Here is a 20,923-nt window from a genome sequence, read left to right on the forward strand (position 1 = left end):
CAGAGTGGGTTTAAGAATTGACACATCTCTACAAATCCAGCCCGGTTTAAATCAAGTTCAGTGGGCTCACAATGCTTGCTATAAACATTCTCCGTCACCTCAGGGTTTAAGCCAGAGTTTATGATTAATTCTGGAGCGTGTGCACCTGAAAGTCAGAAGTCTGCAGGGAACAGCCAATCGCACAAAATATAAGAGAGTGTCAGTTTGATTCATTCCTCCTTATGGTTGTTTTGAAAAATATAATGAATTTAAATGCACTTACAAAGGAGGAAGAAACACAGCTACTGCCACAAAAGTTGTAGAAGGCAGCTGAAAGAAAATAACTGATTATTTCAATGCATTTTGAATTTATACGCTTAATAATTTATATATGTTCACAGAGCTTAAAAGAAAACATGTAAGTTTAATAGTAGTTGTTAAAAAAATATTGCTTATATTGCCATGATAATTAAAGGAATTCTTCACCCAAATATTTTAATTAATGCTGAAAATGTACTAACCCTCAGGTCATCCGAGATGTAGATGAGTTTGTTTGTTCATTGGAATAGATTTGGAGAAATTTAGCATCCTCTTCAGTGAATGGGTGCCGTCAGAATGATAATAAGATAAAAAAAAAGTAATCCACTAGACTCCAGTCCATAAATCAACATCTTGTGAAGTAAAAAATAGTTTTTAATAAACAAATCCATTATTAAGACATTTCTAGCTTCAAACTCGAGTCTTCTATCCTTGATTTCTTTTCATCTCATCTTAATCTGGAGAGAAATATGCACAGATCAAGCAAAATTACAAGCATAACAGTTCTAAACAAATATGTCAATGGATTTATACCCGAGAGGAAAACAGGGAATGGACTTATTCACTGGAGGAAGTGTAATTTTGGAATATGTACTTTTATGTATTTTGACCCGGAAACGACTGTTTAAGTCAAAATTTTATTGATTATATTTTATTAATGCAATAAATGGTGCCTGTTTATTTTTGAAGTTTAATATTTCTTTCTAGAAAATAACAAATAAACAAAAATTCAAACTGTTAAGATATTGTTATAAGGATGCAAAAATTGCAAACCTGACTTGACCTAACAAAGAAAATAAGCATTTTTTTTTTGTTTCAGGCTGTGTTTTGTATCCTAGATAGAAATTCGCCCAATGTATTCAGCAAAGGAACCGCAATCTGAATACCATCCTGATGACACCTAAGCCTATACTATTATTTTATGATTTGCTCACGTGAAAATATCAGCTCCATCTCCACCAACATCCCTCGTCTCACACGCTACAAAATAGCACGCTTGTCTTATTCAGTATCATACCACCACATAAAGGATGTTCAAATCATCCCTACATGTCATGAGTCATTTGTATTTCATGACTGTTTTTGAAACGAGCTGATTTGCACACTATATATCGTTACACTTGTTGTATTGGCATATTTGTCTGGCAGCCATTAGTCTGTGACACACAGCTCTTGATGAGTCTGAATGCCTCATCATAGAGCGCCACACCAGTGTTGTCCTGTGCACACGGCGATAATTGCCTTCAGCTAGCAAATCCCCTGAAGCATTTAATGCTCTTTATGTTACGGAAGCGTTTTGCTCACATGCACCCTCTCTCGCTCCGGCCGAAATCATAACAAGTAGGAGCGGATTTGCACAGCAGGTGAAATTAAATGATGAAAATGGGTTTATAATTGCAGGGAGTGTAAACAAAGCCCTCTGAAATCTCCTTATGACTTTCTGTTTGAAGAGTCTAAGACAAAACAGCTTCAGCGTGCATTTTGATGCATATCAAATATTGTTATATTGGATATTCTTTGAGTTAGGATTCTTTTCTAGATATAAATGAATGTAATATAATGGCTTGCCAGTTAATAGTTGCTATTTTGTTCAGGATTTGGTGTCTTTTGAGATATTTAGAAAGGTTAACTTGACATTAAAGAGACTGAGAGTCTTGTCACAGATATAAAATGTGCCTACAGGGCAGGAACAAAATCCACACAGACACCATGTAATCGGGGTATCGAATGGAAGAAAAGAGCTGGAATAGCAATAATTCCATATTGCTGAGGGCTTCCGAGTATTAAAACGCAAGATGACAAACAAAGGTGCAAGACAAAAGCAAATCACTGCATATGTAAAATGTATTTGTGGTGAGAAAAAGACAGAAATATAGTGGAAATGTCTGAGAAAAATAGCAGAAGAGCAGAGGTTAAGCAATGAAAGCTCCTTAATCGAGAATAAGGTGTCAAAGTAAAATGCCATTTGAGAGGGAGGGTGATCGAGAGAGAGCAAGAGAGAGAGAGAGAGAGAGAGAATGAGAGGTATTCACAGTGAAGGATGCACACACACAGTCTGTGCAGGCGAGGACAGCACCTCATCTTTGGAGATTGTGACGATGCAGATTTAGCCAGAGCCGGTGTCTGTGTGATGTGACGAGAGACTGAAGACTAGGACTGAGACTGAACCTGAGGCTCGGCCATGTCTGAGTTCAGGTCCAGAGTGCGCTGTCGGAGAGCAGGTGTCCGTGCTGCCGCCGCTCTCATCGGACTCCTCCACCGTTCACGCAAGCGGTGTGAGAGACGGAGGCTGGCGGAGACAGACGGCCAGTGGTGGGTGAACATCATTGTGGGTCGTATATGTCTGTATGTGGTTGAGAGAGAGATATGTGTGTGAGAGAGCGAGGTCAGAACATTCATGCATTATTGAAGTTTGTACTCCATGCAACACTGCTGTTCGTGGATTCGTTTTTGGATTCTGTCACACAAAGTTTGGCTGGGGATTGAAACTCCAGGGGAATGTTTTGGAGGACTCATTTCATTCTAGGCCTGCATGTTCTGCACACTTTTTGGGCAAGTTGTGCTTAGTGATTTTTAGCACTCTCTGGCCAAGAAACAAGGGAATCTTTGGTAGCTTTATGATTTTATATATAATATAGATAATAGTAATACTGTTTGATGAGGATTAGTGTAAACAAATTGTTCAGGGGTTGTGTAGCAGCCATGTTTTGTATCAGTTGTAATGGTAGCACTTTATTTTACAGTCCTGTTCCTCATGTATATACTATGTACTTATTATAGTAATTACAATAACTATGTAATAACTAGGTACTAACCCTGAACCTACCCCTAAACCTAACCCTACCCCATGTAGTGACCTTGTGTTACCAGAACTTTCTTAGATAAATACACTGTAAGTACACTATAAGGACGTATTAGTACACGTACTGTAAAATAAAGTGCAACCGTTGTAATATTGCATTTTAGCATCATCAGTAGCATCTTGATTTCAGAATCAACAGTTATTTCCTAGCAAAATGATTGAGTATTTTTGAAAGGAAATATGTTTATATGGGTTTAAGTTGGATGATGGATGGATAGATGGCAACTTATAGAACTCAGCCAAACCTGATGATAGACTGATTATATATGATGTACAAAAGCATGTGAAATTACCCACAATCACTCTTGCTGAGTTTTCCAGGAAGGGTGTTTTCATGTTGACTGAAATGACAGACAATGTGACAATAAGCTGTTCACATCCTCCCAGAGGTGTGAAGATAATTCTCCTGGTCAGGATGTGTTGTTTACTCGGTATGGTGCCATTTATTGAGTATATTTCAGTGTGTGTGTTTTATTTTTCCAAATATGAGCTGAAGTATCAGAAGTTTTTGTGTGTATATGTACATGCAGGCTGGATTCTTTTGGCTAGAGTGTTGAGTGTGTGAGCGAAATACCTTGTCAAGCATAATGAACGATATGTCACTTGCTCCCTAATACGAATATATTGATGGATATATGGTATCTATTTACAGAGGGCTTATGAAGGATTGGGTGGATATTTTTAGAGCCTTGTTCATTTCTGTCTCTAACCTCCCCCTTGCTCCCCCTTTCTGTCCGTACCTCACTTGTGAAGAGAGAGGTGGAAAGCGAAGGAAAATTAATTTTGAGCAGGAGCCTCTAGATCCTCAACGTGTCAGCCTCCTGTCCTGAGAACTCATTTAAAGAACAGATTGCCCATCTTTTGCCCATTTTTTATTGATGATCTTGAAATCATATGAGGGTCAAATAGAAGAGGTACATTCCTAAGGAGTGAAAAGAGACTGAGGCAATAGAAGAAGCCTTTTAGCGAGGATCCTCTCTGTGTGAGGACTACACTGCAGACAACCATACAAAATTCAATTGTCAGATTTTAGAAGTGCACTTATAGTATCTTTTTTTATTATACTTTATAATTTCGCCATTATATTAACATTTAGAGGCAGTTTTTAGCTACTGATGCCACATTGAAGAAATTAAAAGACAGTCAAGTTAACTTGTACCATCAATCAATAAATGCATTCTTTTTTCACAATTAAACATTCATAAAGATTAAAAGATTAATGAGTGCACCTCTAAGATTAGTAGACGTTGATCATAGATTAATGCATTAGGGGAAACTGTTTAAAATGTTACGTTCTGTGTATTTCAGTACCTTTGTAGCTGTATATTTGTTGTATATTAATGTTATTTTAAAAGCGTGGAATGACGGTGATGATGTCGCTGTGTTGCAGGAAGCAGGAGTTGCTGACCATCTCCAATGTACCCCTGGCAGACTGCCCTCCCTCTCCCCCAAGAACCGCCCCTCCCACCATGAAGGTAAGCGGCATGTTTCTGTTTGTTTCTCAGGGCCTGTTATGAATAAGCAGTGAAAGAAGATTCGCAGAGAGAGCTTACAGCTACAAAAAGCAAATTGAGGCACGGTTTCAAACCTCCAGATAACATTTCATAAATAGTTTAATTATAAAGCTGCAATTATGGACTCATTTGGTTCACACTGATAAAACTGTCTTTCTTCTCTCTTTTCTGGAGACAAGACCCTAACACAAACCTGTAGATGGTGACGTGCCCTGCTTACTCAGTAGACCATGTCTTCAGACGTCATCCTCTAGGTAGTCTATACTTGTATGCTCCTCAGAGGAGGAAGAAAGAAAAAGCACACTCTCAAAATGCCCATAACATTTTATAAGAATGGAATAGTTTTTGAAAAATGCACAAAATGTGCAATAGTGACATGGATAGTGGGATAATTTTTAGTTAGTCAACTTATTGCAGATGTTCTTATTTTATATGAACATAAATTACAGCTTGCCACATATAGATGACTACATTGTTCCCTGCTGCTTATGTATAACATTAAGGGTCCCAATACAGAACCCTGAGGAACCTCAATTTTTTTTTTTTTTTTTTTTTTGATTGCATGTTTATAACAGATTGTCAGAATAACTTGTGTTGGCCAGGCAACATCCTTTGGCATTTTGTGAGATCAGCAGCTACAAAAGCAGTTGTATAAATATAACAGATTGTCGGATTAACTTGTGTCTTCTGACATACTGTGTCCTCAGCAACAAAAATAGCAGATTGTGATATTTAGTGCTCTGAAATGACAGTAAGTGCTGCTTGCTGCAGCAATACTCGAGGGATTGTGAGACTCCTCAACCACATTCATGTCATTCACACCTAGTAGACTAATATGTGATGGCCTTGATGTTGACATGCTACATAGAGTGAAATACTTGGCATTTTAAAGGTTAGCCAAAATATTAATTTCTATATTTCTTTTTCAACAGTCTACTCAGTTTTTTGACATGTTGGACAAGATGGAGGTAAGAAGCGAAATCCTTCAAAACAAGTGAAAATATATGTAGTATTACCTTGCTTGCTTTTATTTTTAATTCGATTGGCAGCTATCAGCTTGAGTAGCTACTTAGTGCTAAATTGTTTAATTCTATTTGGTAAATAGAAACTATAGGTGTGGTAATTGTGTTTGGGGCCTCACCACTCCTCCACTGTCAGTTGCTAACACTGCAACCTCTGACATTTTGACCCTGACACTTTAGCAGCTTTCTGAGGTGGAGGAAATGAGGCCACAAAGATTAAAGGTCAGAGGGTTTGAAAACATTTAACTAGATTACACCTCGGCTCAGTGCTTGTCTATGTTTCGAACTTGAAGTATTTTCATTTGCATGAGGCTGGCGTTCTTCATAAATGTCCTGAATGCAACATTATATACTGTACAGTAGGTCCAAAAGTCTGAAAAGTCCAATTTAAACCCGCATTTTAAAGAAAGTTTTAGAATTTCGAAAACAATGAAACAACAAGAACACAAATTTTAGATTCAGTGTTATTTAAGTGTCATTGAGGCAAAATGGGGACATAATAAAACTAAAACATTATGAAATTAATTTAATTTTTTTTTATAAATTGTTATGCTCATACTAAATATGAGAATATATTAAATTAGACAAATGCAAAATAGAAGCATTTTCACTTGGGCTCAGACATTTGGACTGCATTTTATATACAGTATAGAAAAGCAAGTGCTGGATTAAGCATTTTTAAACATCTTACAAGCAAAATAACAACAAAGACGATCACTAAAGAAATAATCCTACCCTCAAATGCATGCATTCATTCAGATTGTCCAGACAGCCACATAAAAATGTCTGTAGTAAGCATGGCTGTGAAGCGTTGTGTGGACTGCATGTCATTGCTCACATAATGTGGTTGCATGAGCAGCATATGCCTTATAACACGATTCCTGTCACGGCACAATCATCTTTCCAAAACACTGTGAAGATGTCTATTTACACCATTATCTCATAAAACGTTATTTTTACCCCTGCAGGATGATTACATTCCATACCCACGGATAGAGGAGGTACAGCAATCCAAATCTGTTACTAGAATAATATATACTTCTAAAAACAGTGGATTGAGTTGGATATAATAGTTTGATTTCTTTCAAAGGTGTTACAGCGGGGAGAGCCATACCCTCAGGTTATCCTGCCTCAGTTCGGGGGTTACTGGATAGAAGATCCCGACGCCTCTGCCGCCATCCCTAACTGGGAGAATGGTTTCTGTGATGAGGAAGATGGAGAAGGAAGCAATTCAGGACAGTTTGGCTACAGACTGGAGAGCAACTATGCCATTCGCGCATTCCGCAAGCACTTTCTGGGCAGGGTGAGAACTCAGTAGTTGTGCAATTACGTTAATTAAAAACCAATCCACATCAGGATGGGGCTAGTATACTTGAATCTACAATCAGATTGGGACTTTTGGAAAATATTTGTCTAAGATCATTTTAAACGGATCACTCACAGGTCGTTTCGCATTGTCAGAGCGCTGATAATCAGCAGTCGGTATAATTTAACGCAGCGCACTTTAGACTGGCAATGTTTGCAATTAAACCATTTTCCCTTATCTGCCGGTCTCAGGAACATCTGAACTTCTACTGCACGGCAAGTAACCATGGCAACCTTGTACTGTCCCTCAGACACGAGGAGGTGAAGGAGCAAGAGAACCTGCACATCATTCTCAGGTAATAACAGCCCTTTCCATCTCTTATGTGTAATTACATGATTGGCACATTTTGAAACGTTTGATTGCATTTCTCTATCAAATTCTCCCTCGCTTAGGACTCCATCGAAAACAATCTATGACAGGATCTCTTTGGCAGGCTTGACTGAGCTCCCCAGTGTCCCTCAGTTAGCAAAGGTAATGATTGTGCCCTGCGGAGACGGTTCACAGGCTTTAACCACTTAAAAACACCCTGACAGACCCTTAAGTCTTATTGATTAACTCTAAAGAACAAGAAGTCATTAAACACAGTTATTCGCCAGTATGCTATTTTAAAGGTTAGACTCGTGTACGTGCACTACATTTTTTTTTCTTCATTAAATACATCCAAGCATTCAAGAACTTGTTTATTTATTTTTCTCACCCCATTGTTTTGTGAGTCTGTCTCACGTAATGCAGCTTTGCAAAGAGGCTGGTATCGAAGGATGCAGGAGGTCAAAGTATATTATATTCAAGAAATATATTGGATATGAGAGTAAACCCACAGCCTGTGTCAAAGTGGAGCTTCACATTTCACATGCAAATGTGGTGTTTCTTACAGGCACAGCAGAAAAAAATGGGCTATTTATTTCTAAGGGTCAGATAGAAGGTCGAAAACACTTTTGTGTTGTGTGTTTTGTTATGTGGGTGCTTCTGGTATGAAAACAAGTAATAACATGTGGAAAATAATTCATAATAGTGATAAAACCTATGAAATCTTTAAAGAATTGAATGAGTGAACCGTAACTGGTCTTAATGTTTATTGACTAAGTGGCTGTATGTGTTTTTGTCTCATGGTTTTCCCACTTATAGCTTCTATGTGAAGACATTGTGGGTCTGAGGTTTAGTCCTGTGCTATACCCAAAGGTGAGTTCAAGATGAATATTTTTATAATTAATGTTGTAATGTAATTATAAATAATATTATTTTATTTTATATACAGTTCTTTTCAAATGTTTGGGGACTAATTTGTTTTGTTCAACAAATGTCATGTTTTTATTTGACTCAGTTTATCAAAAGTGTCAGCAAATACTTTAATAAAACCATGTCTTTATTTCTATATAAAGACAATTATGTTTCTATTTCAAATACATGCTGTATTTTTTTTATCTTTTATTCATCAAAGAATCTTGAAAAATGTATTATTGCTTTCATAAAATTATTAAGCAGCACAACCATTGATAATAATAAGAAATGTTTCTTAGACACCAAAACAGCATATTGGAATCATTTCTAAATGATAATGTAACACTGAAAATTGGAGAAATGGCTGCTGAAAATGAATAAATTATGTTTTCAAATAGACTGAACTAGAAAGCAGTTAAATTTTAATGCCATAATGTTTCAGGATAATACTGTTTTACTCTATTTATAACCAAATTAATGCAGCCTTGGCGAGCGAGCCTTTTCTTCAAAACCATTTAAAACCCTTGTAGACCTTAAATATTTGAACAGTTTATAAAAATATTTATTGATTTATATTATTCCTTATCATTCCCACAATGCTTTTGCAATTTGTTTTACCGTTACATATGATTTTATTGGCACAAAAAAAATAATGTAATAAGTTGACTTTTAAAATGTACAAAAAAATAGATATACTGTTTAAAATTAAGACAAAATAGTTTTGGGGCCAAATAGTTTTTTTTTTTTTTTTTAAGTGTCTTACATGAGAGGGGCTGTTTCTGAAATCTTGAAACTAAGGGGTTGTTTACACAAATGTAGATATGCGCAGTTCGTGTTGGTTTTAAAGGCAAGCGCGAACAAACATATACAAAAATGGCGGAGTACATGGTACTATTGATGCTGCTCAAAAGTTTGCTAAATTCATCTTCAACAAAGTGTGGATTTACTTCACCAATACTACAATTATTGAAAACGTTGTCCTGTATACGTAAAACTTAAAAAACGCAATGGTATTTTTTTTTCAATGTCATGTAAATATAGCCCCATTTTCAAAATGATTAGTGTAAACATATATCCACAATATTGGCCAAAAAAACTTGTATTATGTATGCCAGGCCAATAGTTGTAACTGTTACCTTATTGGTAAACTAAACCTGTAGGGAAGTTACTTTTTTTTTTCTTTTTTTTTATGTATATGATACATCTCCGCTGTTGGTTGTAATATTGGTAAAGTAAATGCACAATTTACTCCACCATTGTTGTGTATGTTTGTTGGCGCTTGTCTACATACCTAACACGTACTATGCACGTGCATGACGTCAGGATTTTCCGGTGTTTACACCAAAACGATAACGGTGGCGTTTTCAAAAATTGCACCTTGAAACCTGTTTTCAATAATATGCGTTTTCAGTTCCCAAAATGCCATTGTCATGTATAGGGACCCTTATAGCATAATAATGAAGAGCTTATTTTGATATTTTTGTCTCAGTTTATGTCTGTTTTTTGCAGGGCTCACAATTAATAGTGAATTATGATGAGCATGAGTTAAACAACACCTTCAAGTTTGGTGTCATCTACCAAAAGTTTGGGCAGGTGAGGAAATTCATGTTGAATGTGTGCAGTTGTGTGTAGTCCGTTATAAATATCAAAGACTGCCAGGCTGAGGTTCTCAAGGACACTTTAACAGACGCTTTCTTATCAAGCTGCTTCGATCTGAATCACCAAAGCATTAAATCAATAATTTGTTACCATATGTGAGTTTTTTATCTGTTATTCCTGTTATCTTTCCTAATTTCCTCCCCTTGCTGTCGTTTTCCTCAACGTTTGCCATTGACTGATGTCTTCTGATTCTCTCTGATGCCCACAGACCTCAGAGGAGGAGTTGTTTGGGAACAATGAAGAAACTCCAGCGTTTACAGAGTTCCTCCGAGTGTTGGGAGACTGTGTACAGCTCCAGGATTTTAAAGGGTAAAAAAAAAAAGGATGAATAAAGAAATAATTGTGGTTTGTTAGGATGTGTAAATATATGGGCCATTCTACAGAATTGAACCAAAAGAAAAGCCAAAAACACATTTAAAAAAGCATTTAAGAATTTAAATCTTAGATTATTTGTATCTATCTTCAAATAATCTTTATATATATATATATATATAAAACTTTACTATCACTACCTAAAATACGTCATTACGAAAGTACAGTCATTACCGAACCATGTTTTGTCAAAAATAAAGTAAGATGTTGTAATAGTTTTTGGTTCAATGTAAATGCAAACTAATGTATCCTTAAAGGGGTAGTTCACCCAAAAATGAAAATGCTGTCATCATTTACTCACCTTTCATGTCGTTCCAAACTTGTACGAGTTGCTTTCTTATGTTGAACATAAAAGAAGATATTTTGAAGATTGATTGTAATCAAACAGTTAGTGTTTCCCATTGACTTCCATAGTAGGAAAAGAAATACACCAACTGTTTGATTACCAGCAATCTTCAAAATATCTTCTTTTATGTTCAATATAAGAAAGCAACTCATACAGGTATGGAACAACATGAGGGAGTAAATTAGGTAGTAAATGTTGGCAGAATTTTCATTTTTGGGTGAGCTATCCCTTTAACTTTGAAATCAGTATGATCAACTTTGGGCTTTTAACAAAGTAAAATTTAGATTTGAAATACAATAAATCTCATTCATTACACTTGAAAACTAGTTAAAAATGTAATAAATGTTAATAAATTAGCAAAAAATATATAAATGTACAATGTAGATGTAAGTAAAATCTTAATAGGTCAATGTAATCCTTCTAATTAAATTACTGTGTTTCGGTAGTGACGAATTTGGGGAGAAAACACATATGCCAAAACTTTCTGAAAATACAATACGAGAATTAACTTTCACAATTACTGGAAATGTGTACCTGGAATATTATACTGTTTGCATACATACAAATGTTTTGGAAAAACATATTTTTTCAAAATGCTTCCAACTCTGAATTCTGTAGAATGGCCCACAAAGGGCAGAATCTGACTTCAATTCAAGCCATGCTGTTTCATCAGTAAACACTTGTACTTTTAGTTCAATTTCAGTTCTCACTTTGTGTGTTATATTCAGCTTTCGAGGTGGTTTAGATGTGTCTCACGGTCAGACAGGGTCTCAGTCGGTCTACACTGTGTTCAGAGGACAGGAACTCATGTTTCACATCTCCACCAAACTGCCCTATACTGAGGGAGACACCCAGCAGGTGCTCACTATGATCGAAGTCTACACAATTCCAACTTTGGGACAATTGGTGTGCTGACAATTGGTATTGGTATTATCCTACAAATAGGTCCAAAGGAAGCGTCACATTGGGAATGATATTGTGGCTGCAGTTTTTCAAGAGGATTCCACGCCTTTTGTGCCTGATATGATCGCTTCCAATTTCCTCCATGCCTTTATTCTAGTTCAAGTGGAAAACCCTGGAACAGATGATACCACATACAAGGTTTGTCATTATTTCTCTTGTAAAATTTTTGAGAGAAAAAATAATGTAGTTACTGGACGTGTTTTTGATAATTCTAACTGTATGCTGAAATGTAATTATATGGCGCAGGTGTCTGTCACAGCTCGTGAAGATGTGCCACAGTTCGGCCCTCCTCTTCCCAGTCCACCTATCTTCAAAAAGGTAAATGAGTGCACCACAGCTTCAACACTGCATTATTTTATATTAGTATTTTTGTCTTGTTTTCCATTTAGAATGTCTCAACATTCTTAAAAAATATTAGTTTACTTAAAAAATTTCCATAAAGATACAAATATTTTGAGATTATATCTAAAAATAAAAATTCTTATAACATTTGCAATTGTTTTTCTTTTTAAAGCATAAATATAACAGATTTTAGTTGAGGGTATTTTTAAAACAAGAAAAGAAAACCAGTATATTCTCTAAATATTTTATACATTATTGCTTTTCAAGTAAACTGATCTTGCTTTAATAGTATTGCAATATTTTTATGGGAAAGCAAAGCAAGAACTGATAAAGAAAACGATATTTTGCAGGGCAGACAGTTTTCTGTCACATTAATGTTTTTCCTGAAGGTCACATTTGCTTGTTACAGGCAAGATTTTGTCAGATCGTTGTCTTTTAAGGCTGTTCTTGCATCTTTTTTATATTTGCCATGTCATTGTATTCTCTCTTAGGGCCCAGAATTCAGAGAGTTTCTCCTAACAAAGCTGATCAATGCAGAGCTGGCATGCTACAGGTCAAGCCGATTTGCCAAGCTTGAGGTGAGGAAACAATAGAGCATCATTTATTACCACAATAAAGTCCTGATGTACAATTAAACAGCTAAAGGCTGATAGGATATTCTGCTTTGCAATAATCTCTGAATGCTAAGTCCTTATGTTGTATGTATCTGAGGCCGTTTACACAACAACGTTTTCAGACAAAAATGGTACACTTTTTATGCGTTTTGCCTGTTTGTTTACATGACAATGGTGTTTTGCGCATATTTTCGAAAACGGATTTCAAATTGCAGGTTTTTGAAAACGCCACTGTTATTGTTTCTGTGTAAACACCCAATATGGGAATCTTTGAAAATGGCGTAGTATGTGTTAGGTATGTAGACATGCGCAGTACGTGTTGATTTCAAAGGCAAGTGTGAACAAACATACACAACAGTGGTGGAGTACATGGTACTATTGATGCTGCTCAAGAATTTGCTAATGCTTCTTCAGCAAAGTGTGCATTTACTTCACCAATTTTACAACCATCAGCGGAGACGCATCATATACATCATAAAATCATCACTTCTCAACAACTACTCTCCTGGCATACGTAATACAGCATTTTGCCCATTTTCACGGATATGTGTAAACGTGAATCGTTTTGAAAACTTTGTCATGTATACATGAAACTTTTTAAAAAGCAAGGGAAAAACTTTTCAATTTTGACTACATCGTTGACATGTAAACGTAGCCTCAAAGACCCCAAGTCCATTTTAAAAATAGCTTCTTGGCTTTTCCTAAAAATATGAAATTAGATTATAAACCAAACATGATAACTCTTTTCAAACGTCCTTCATTAAAAGTGTTGTTTAACTTATTTGGGGTCATGGAGACCTTAAAGGGATAGTGCACACAAAAATGAAAATTCTATTTATCTGCTTACACCCAGGGCATCCAAGATGTAGGTGAATTATTAGGGAATTATGGCTAAACACACAATAAAAATAAAACAAAACACACACAAAAATTCTAATTAAACCCTGCGGCTCATGACCATACATTTTTACCTCTGATTCATGCAATGTGCAAACTGTTCAAACTCTCCTGAGTGCATTCTCAAGTAGATGTGTGATGCGTCTTCTTCTTGCTTTATGCTGTATCACAGACTTAAAAGTGCATTACCGCCACCTATTTTTCAAATGGATCATTGACGCTCTATCTACAATCTCAGTTAGGAGTGTCAATGGTCCACTTGAGAGATAGGTGGCAGTAATGCAATGCACTTATAAATCTGTGATCCATCATAAAGCAAGAAGAAGAAGATGCATCAGGCACCTGCTGCTGAAAACATGCACAAGAGGACATGCTTAGGAGAGTTAAACAGTTTGTACATAGTGTGAATCAGAGGTAAACAATTATATAAATACTGTTCAGTTTCTTGGACAGACCAGTCGTTTTGTGTCTTTACACATCAATGTATCGTCACGAGCCGCAGGGTTTAATTTGATTTTTTTGTTTTTGTATGGTTTTTTTTTTTTTTTTTTGTGTTTATTGTGTGTTTTGGCCATGATTCCTGTCCACTTACATTATAAGACTGAGAGACTGCAACGGTTTAAGTAAAAAATCTTGTTTTGTGTTCTAATGAAGAAACAAAGTCACCTACATCTTGGATGCCCTGGGGGTAAGCAGATACAGATCAAATTTTCATTTTTGGGTGAACTATCCCTTTAAATATAAAACGTGAATAAATACAATGTATTTTTACATATTACAAGAATCAGAAGGGAAAATAAGTGATTAATTTAGTTTGTACACTGTACAATCCATTCAAAATTTCAGGGTGGTAAGGATGTTTTTAGGTTTTTTTAAGTCTCTTATCCTCAAAGGCTGAATTAATTTAATCAATAATAAAGTAATATTGTAAAATATTACTAGAATTGACAATTATTTTCTTGTTTAATATATTTTAAAGTGTAATTTATTGCTGTGATGGAAAAGCTGAATTTTCAGCATCATTATGCCAGTCTTATGTTAATATATTTGTGGAAAGAGTTTATTTGAATAAAATGGTACTGTACATCATTTTGTTCTCTGTGACTCCAAATTTATGAACAGTAAGATCAGTTTCAGCAGAATGTGTGATAATGTTTTGTGAAATAGGAGAGAACACGGACAGAACTGCTAGATAACCTTCATAATGAGTTACACAAGCACACGCAGACAATGCTGGGTCATCCCCTCAGCGCAGATGAAGAGAGGATAGAGAACGGAGGACATGGAGGAATACTGGAGTCTATTAAGGTATAACATCAAAAAGATTAGCTGTCAAATTCACATGCAGCTTGTCAAAATGAACTATCCTTTTAATGTCTTTTTGTCTCCCTCAGCGGGCAATGCGCGTGCGCAGTCATTCTATGGAGGCGATGGTGGGCTCGCAGAAACACGGCCGCTGCTCTCCGGCGGGAGGAGGCGTACCCACCAGCCTGAGCGGGGTCGGCCTGACACACAGCAGCACTGAGGCTGCCAAGAACTCTGTGAGCATCTTATTATGTTCACAACACAGTCACATAAATTGAAATGGCCAAGTTAGTGTGGTAACAGCCACAGTGTTATAGCTTTGTAGTTCAATTGTTTGAATAAAACTTGATTTGTATAATTAACCCTGCACGTGACTAACTGTATGCATGACAAAACCTTTTCATATATTTTTAGTCTCCAGTGACGTCGAGCGCCAAGTCTCCTCTGAAAAGCCCAGTGAAGAGACGCTCAGGTCTGTTCCCACGACTGCACACAAGTATGGACGGACAGCCAGAGCGTCACACACGCAGGTCTGACAAATACACAGAACATACACACTTACAGATCTGTAATCAGTATGTATATACCATTCTGAAATGTGATATCTTTCAGAATTGCCTAGATCTAAAAATAACGTTCCTATAATGTTTGATCAAATGATACAATTCCTGTAATGTTTGCATAATAAAACAAATTTAAAATGTGGTTTTAAATGATCAGAGAACATTTAGAAATAATGTTTTCATAACTTAATGGGATGGGATTCCCAAAACATTCTTGAAACATATAGTTGATCAGCTGGGGTGCCACAGGGTTTTCACATTTTATGATGCTATTATTTTTATATATACAAATTACATACACAGTAAGAAAATTTTTATTTTATTACAAAGATGATACTCTACAAACAACAAAATTAAATAATTGTTTCCTGAAATTGATGGATTGATTGCAAAATTTATTTTACATTATCATTATGCTAAAGAAAATGATTTAAATATTAAATCAAGACATTAAAAATCTTGCAGATTGTAAATATAAATTAAAGTGTTTGTGTGTTTATATGTATGTATGTATATATATATAAAACATACATATATATATATATATATATATATATATATATATATATATATATATATATATATACACATATATATATATATGTATGTATGTTTTATTCTATTTATTTAAAGTATCTGATTTGCTTTTTGTTGTGACAGCTTATAAAATAGTAGATGTTTTTTATGTATATTAATGTATATTTTAATGTAAATTTCATTTACACGTTTTGTTAATATCATTAAAAAGTAATGTTAACTTTGACTTAGGAGTCCCTTCACCCCATTTTTGAAAACCCCTGCTTTAAAAAGCTGTACAAATAGATAAATCTATTTTTGTTGTTGTTTGTCTGCCATTTTAGTGTCCTAACTGATCAAAGAAGTCTAGACAGTGGTCATCTCTCACAGGAAGTGAGATCAGAGACGTCGTCCAATCCCAGCTCTCCAGAGATCCTAAGCAATGAGAGGTCAGTTTTTAGTTTTGCCACTGGTACTTAATAAATGTGTACTATCAATAACTAATATGAGTTTCTTTTTCTCTCTCTGTTTTTACAGGCCAACTCTCCAGCAGAAGGAGGTCAGTGGGAGACCAGATATTTCTCGATCCTCCTCCAGCACCAGCAGCTTCAGCAGTGCTGCAGGAGACCCAGAGCATCTGGAGGACAAAGAGCTTGTACGTAAAAGTGTCTTCACATCCATTAATGTTGCTATAAGAAGTGTGCGTGTTAAACCTGTTCTCTCATGTCTTCAGAGCAGCCTCCAGATTTCTCCCAGTCTCTCGCCCGTCTTTGGCTCACTGAGCACAGAGGCACAGGGCACAGGAACGCCAGTGATTATGTGCCGCAGTCCAACAGGTATTTGAGATGCTTCCCTCACATTCAGTATTTGAATGAGTCACATGTTATTGAATATCTCTCTGTTAAAAGATTTTAGGAATAAAACCTCACCCAGATCCAATCTGAAGTTCCGCTTTGACAGATTGAGCCAGTCTGCTGCTGTAAGACTTTGTTCTTTTATGACTTGTTCTGTCATTCTCTGTAGTGTTTCATTGTTTTTTTAGTCATTTGTTTAAGTGTGTTTGTTTTAAGGAGGGTAAACACTGAATGGTAACTTTAAATTCTCTTTACACAGGGACATTAGCAAAGGGAATGTCAAAGACGACCAGAACCACTGTAAGTTATACATGACATTCATAAATGTAGTTATATATCACATAGTCTTGGGAGAGGAGTTAAACCAGCTGCTGTATATACTGAAATAATTTTTTTGGTATTTTTTGAAACTAAACAGTACACAATCCCAAACTTGATGATTCCTATTGTTGGGACCTCCTTCCTAAATTATAATTTCCTGTCTTAAGACATATTTATGAGTCATTCTATATAGTCACTCTATATATTTTGGATACATTTAACAGCCATTGGTGGAAATAATATTTTTTCTAACAATTTTCTCAATATTTTATCCATGAAGACAAGGCCAATTATTGCACTTATATTATGTAAACCCTATGTTTCAGTTTTTTGTTTGAAATGTCTCTTAAATGCCTGTTTTTGCAGTGTCTGGTTTTAAATTAGTGTTCAAAATAACGGATACAGAAATGTATAGTTTTGCATTATTTATAAAATATTAAAGTTACTGCTAAAATCTTAGAACTTCAGAAAAAGTATATATATATATATATATATATATATATATATATATATATATATATATATATATATATAGGTCCTTGTCGTATAATTAGAATATCATCAAAAAGTTGATTTATTTCACTAATTCCATTCAAAAAGTGAAACTTGTGTATTATATTCATTCATTACACACAGACTGATATATTTAAAATGTTTATTTCTTTTAATTTTCATGATTATGACTAACAACTAAGGAAAAACCCAAATTCAGTATCTCAGAAAATTAGAATATTATGAAAAGGTTCAATATTGAAGACACCTGGTGCCACACTCTAATCAGCTAATTAACACAAAACACCTGCAAAGGCTTTTAAATGGTCTCTCAGTCTAGTTCTGTAGGCTACACAATCATGGGGAAGATTGCTGACTTGACAGTTGTCCAAAAGATGACCTTTGACACCTTGCACAAGGAGGGCAAGAGACAAAAAGTCATTGCAAAAGAGGATGGCTGTTCACAGAGCTCTGTGTCCAAGCACATTAATAGAGAGGCAAAAGATGTGGTAGAAAAAGTGTACCATCAATAGGGATAACCGCACCCTAGAGAGGATTGTGAAACAAAACCCATTCAAAAATGTGTGGGAGATTCACAAAGAGTGGACTGCTGCTGGTGTCAGTGCTTCAAGAACCACTACGCACAGATGCATGCAAGGCATGGGTTTCAGCTGTTGGATTCCTTGTGTCAAGCCACTCTTGAACAACAGACAGCGTCAGAAGCGTCTAAAGACAAAAAGGACTGGACTACTGCTGAGTTATCCAAAGTTATGTTCTCAGATGAAAGTAAATTTTGCATTTCCTTTGGAAATCAGGGTCCCAGAGTCTGGAGGAAGAGAGGAGAGGCACACAATCCACGTTGCTTGAGATTCAGTGTAAAGTTTCCACAGTCAGTGATGGTTTGCGGTGCCATGTCATCTGCTGGTGTTGGTCCACTGTGTTTTCTGAGGTCCAAGGTCAATGAAGCCGTAGGTCAACACAGGTTTTAGAGCACTTCATCCTTCCTGCAGTAATTCAGACAAAAGGAGCCCCAAATAAGTATTGAGTGCTGTACATGCTCATACTTTTCATGTTCATACTTTTGAGTTGGCCAAGATTTCTAAAAATCCTTTCTTTGTACTGGTCTTAAGTTATATTATAATTTTCAGATACTGAATTTGGGATTTTTACTAAGTTGTCAGTTATAATCCTCAAAATTAAAAGAAATAAACATTTGAAATATATCAGTCTGTGTTTAATGAATGAATATAATATACAAGCTTCACTTTTTGAATGGAATTAGTGAAATAAATGAACTTTTTGGTGATATTTTATATATATATATATATATATATATATATATATATATATTTGATTTATTTTTATTTTTCTCTTTTCATGGACCTGAACTTTATCATTGACTGTAGAATATTTTGAAGCCCAGGACCCAGTTTAAAAACCTCTGATTTATAACATTTAAAAAATATGTACAAACAGTTTTGTCATTTTAACAGGAAAAAAGTATCTGATTTAATGTGTTTTCCTGCTTTAAAAATAATTCCACAGTAAAGAATGCTGATTTTTTTTAACTCCCCTATAAAAATAGACAAGGGCAGAGGCATATGAGTTAAGATTTGAGGGGGAAAAATTCTAATGGATTCCAATGATATGATTCATAGGATATTCTTTTTTTAAATATTACAACCATATACCAAGAAAACAGTGTCTTTTTCACATTGCTTAAGCAAAATTAAAAGCCAAGAATCCACAACTCACATCCTAAAAGAGCTGTTGCCACAGAAGGTCTTGAGATATAAAAGTCACTGTATAAATGCCAAGCATTTCAATATTTTACTGATGGAATAAAGTAGAGCGTGACGGAAATACACAAGCGTCCATCACAGTGATGGATAATGATTATTTGTAGCACGATCTCTCAGTAATGGGCCATAAAATTCACTCATAAAATAGATTAAGTAGATTCATAAGTAGATTCTTATTAAGTTATGTTCTTGTCAAAAAGATTTTTCTTATTTGCTATTCACTAACACTTTGAACTCTCCATTTAATCAGAAAAGCAATGGATCAGCGCTGAAGATCAAATACTGTCTGGACGGAGAAGGAGAGAAATTAAGAAGGGATCTGAGCTCCTGATCTGAACATCACAGGAACAAGCACATACACTTAACATCTCCTCTAGTTTGTGCAGGTGGTCAACTGCTACCTACTTGGCACATTAGTTGATTTTGCACATTTTGAAGTATTTCGGTGTAAAAAATAAATATCTTGTGAGTTAAGAAAATGCAAACTTGGATTAGCAGGTCAATAATAATAACTATCCTCACTTAATAGTATAAAACAAAACATTTAACAAAATTCCCAGCACCTGATCCATTCCACAGTATTTCGAGTATCTATTTTGAGACATAAATGAGTGTAAAAGCTTTCATGAAACTAGCCACAATAGATATCATTGCACAAAATAATTTCATAACAAATCTAAAATGCACTATAGTGGTCAAAAATAATGAAATAGTCTAGCACAACATTGCTTTCCTCTGTGACTCTCATACTTGTGCAATCCCTGAAAATCTGCCCTAAAATCAGGCATAGTTTGGAGATGGTTTCAGCCTCTACTGTGTTCCCTGAAGAGTTATTTATAAAATATAATATTATAAATCAAATTGGAAGTATTCAACTTTTTTTTTTTTGACTGATGCCTATGTATATTAGAAAAACACCATTCACTGTGTATATATGTAATGTGTATATTCATAGATTACAATGAAGAATAAACCTTTATCATCACAAACAGCTGAAATATGTGAAAATGTGACACTTTTAGAGGGACGTCTCCATTCTGGTCTTTGGTAAAATTATACTTTTTTTTCCCTTATAGTATAAATTGCTTAACAGAAAAAGCTCTGTTAATTTATTTATCGATGATTGTACTGCTGTGTAAAGGTTTCTGTATGGTCATGATGATTTTGTTTAATTTACAATAAAATATTGTATTTGAAGACTTTATTCCATTTGTAAGCCAGGCCATATCTACTAAAACCCTGACTATCAGATATCAAGACCTTACTGGGATCAATAAGAATTTTTGTTGTTGTTGTTTTTAAAGAAGTTTCTTATGCTTATCAAAGCTGTATATATTTGATTGAAAATATGGGGGGGGGGGGGGGTAATATTTTAATATCCTTTAAAATATACTCTTAAGCCATCCTAAAAATGTGTATTTTTATTTTTAAACAACAACAAAAAAAATATATATATATGTAAAATACATTTCATTGATTATATTGCATCCAATTGGCCACTGAAATCTGAAAGAAAATATGATTGTGCTTTTTATAAAAGTAAGGCTACAAGTAAAACGTCTTGTAAACTTTATTTACACGAAATGTAGTTTGTAAT

The 20,923-nt window shown here is 35.2% G+C and overlaps 1 protein-coding gene across 9 annotated transcripts in view; it reads left to right on the plus strand.

Moving 5' to 3' along the window:
* The window catches only part of rap1gap2b (RAP1 GTPase activating protein 2b), a 41,385-nt gene extending 20,855 nt beyond the window's left edge, over positions 1-20,530 (plus strand). For 3 of the 9 annotated variants that reach the window (XM_052587680.1, XM_052587681.1, XM_052587683.1), the window contains 23 exons: positions 4,551-4,635; positions 5,607-5,642; positions 5,877-5,918; positions 6,665-6,697; positions 6,787-6,999; positions 7,254-7,357; positions 7,455-7,533; positions 8,188-8,241; positions 9,790-9,873; positions 10,148-10,248; positions 11,386-11,515; positions 11,603-11,758; positions 11,867-11,938; positions 12,454-12,540; positions 14,641-14,781; positions 14,868-15,014; positions 15,193-15,308; positions 16,202-16,306; positions 16,395-16,512; positions 16,591-16,693; positions 16,766-16,836; positions 16,971-17,011; positions 19,577-20,530. In XM_052587680.1, the coding sequence (XP_052443640.1) occupies positions 4,551-4,635; positions 5,607-5,642; positions 5,877-5,918; positions 6,665-6,697; positions 6,787-6,999; positions 7,254-7,357; positions 7,455-7,533; positions 8,188-8,241; positions 9,790-9,873; positions 10,148-10,248; positions 11,386-11,515; positions 11,603-11,758; positions 11,867-11,938; positions 12,454-12,540; positions 14,641-14,781; positions 14,868-15,014; positions 15,193-15,308; positions 16,202-16,306; positions 16,395-16,512; positions 16,591-16,693; positions 16,766-16,836; positions 16,971-16,979 (2,086 nt within the window). In that variant the 3' untranslated portion in view covers positions 16,980-17,011; positions 19,577-20,530. Of the gene's footprint in view, positions 1-2,358; positions 2,611-4,550; positions 4,636-5,606; positions 5,643-5,876; positions 5,919-6,664; positions 6,698-6,786; positions 7,000-7,253; positions 7,358-7,454; positions 7,534-8,187; positions 8,242-9,789; positions 9,874-10,147; positions 10,249-11,385; positions 11,516-11,602; positions 11,759-11,866; positions 11,939-12,453; positions 12,541-14,640; positions 14,782-14,867; positions 15,015-15,192; positions 15,309-16,201; positions 16,307-16,394; positions 16,513-16,590; positions 16,694-16,765; positions 16,837-16,970; positions 17,012-19,576 lie in introns of those variants that run through there. The other 6 variants (XM_052587682.1, XM_052587685.1, XM_052587678.1 and 3 more) reach the window with 5 other exon arrangements.
* Positions 20,531-20,923: the final 393 nt, after the last annotated feature.

Source organism: Carassius gibelio, chromosome B21 (assembly GCF_023724105.1).
Source record: "Carassius gibelio isolate Cgi1373 ecotype wild population from Czech Republic chromosome B21, carGib1.2-hapl.c, whole genome shotgun sequence".
NCBI classification, from domain to species: domain Eukaryota; kingdom Metazoa; phylum Chordata; class Actinopteri; order Cypriniformes; family Cyprinidae; genus Carassius; species Carassius gibelio.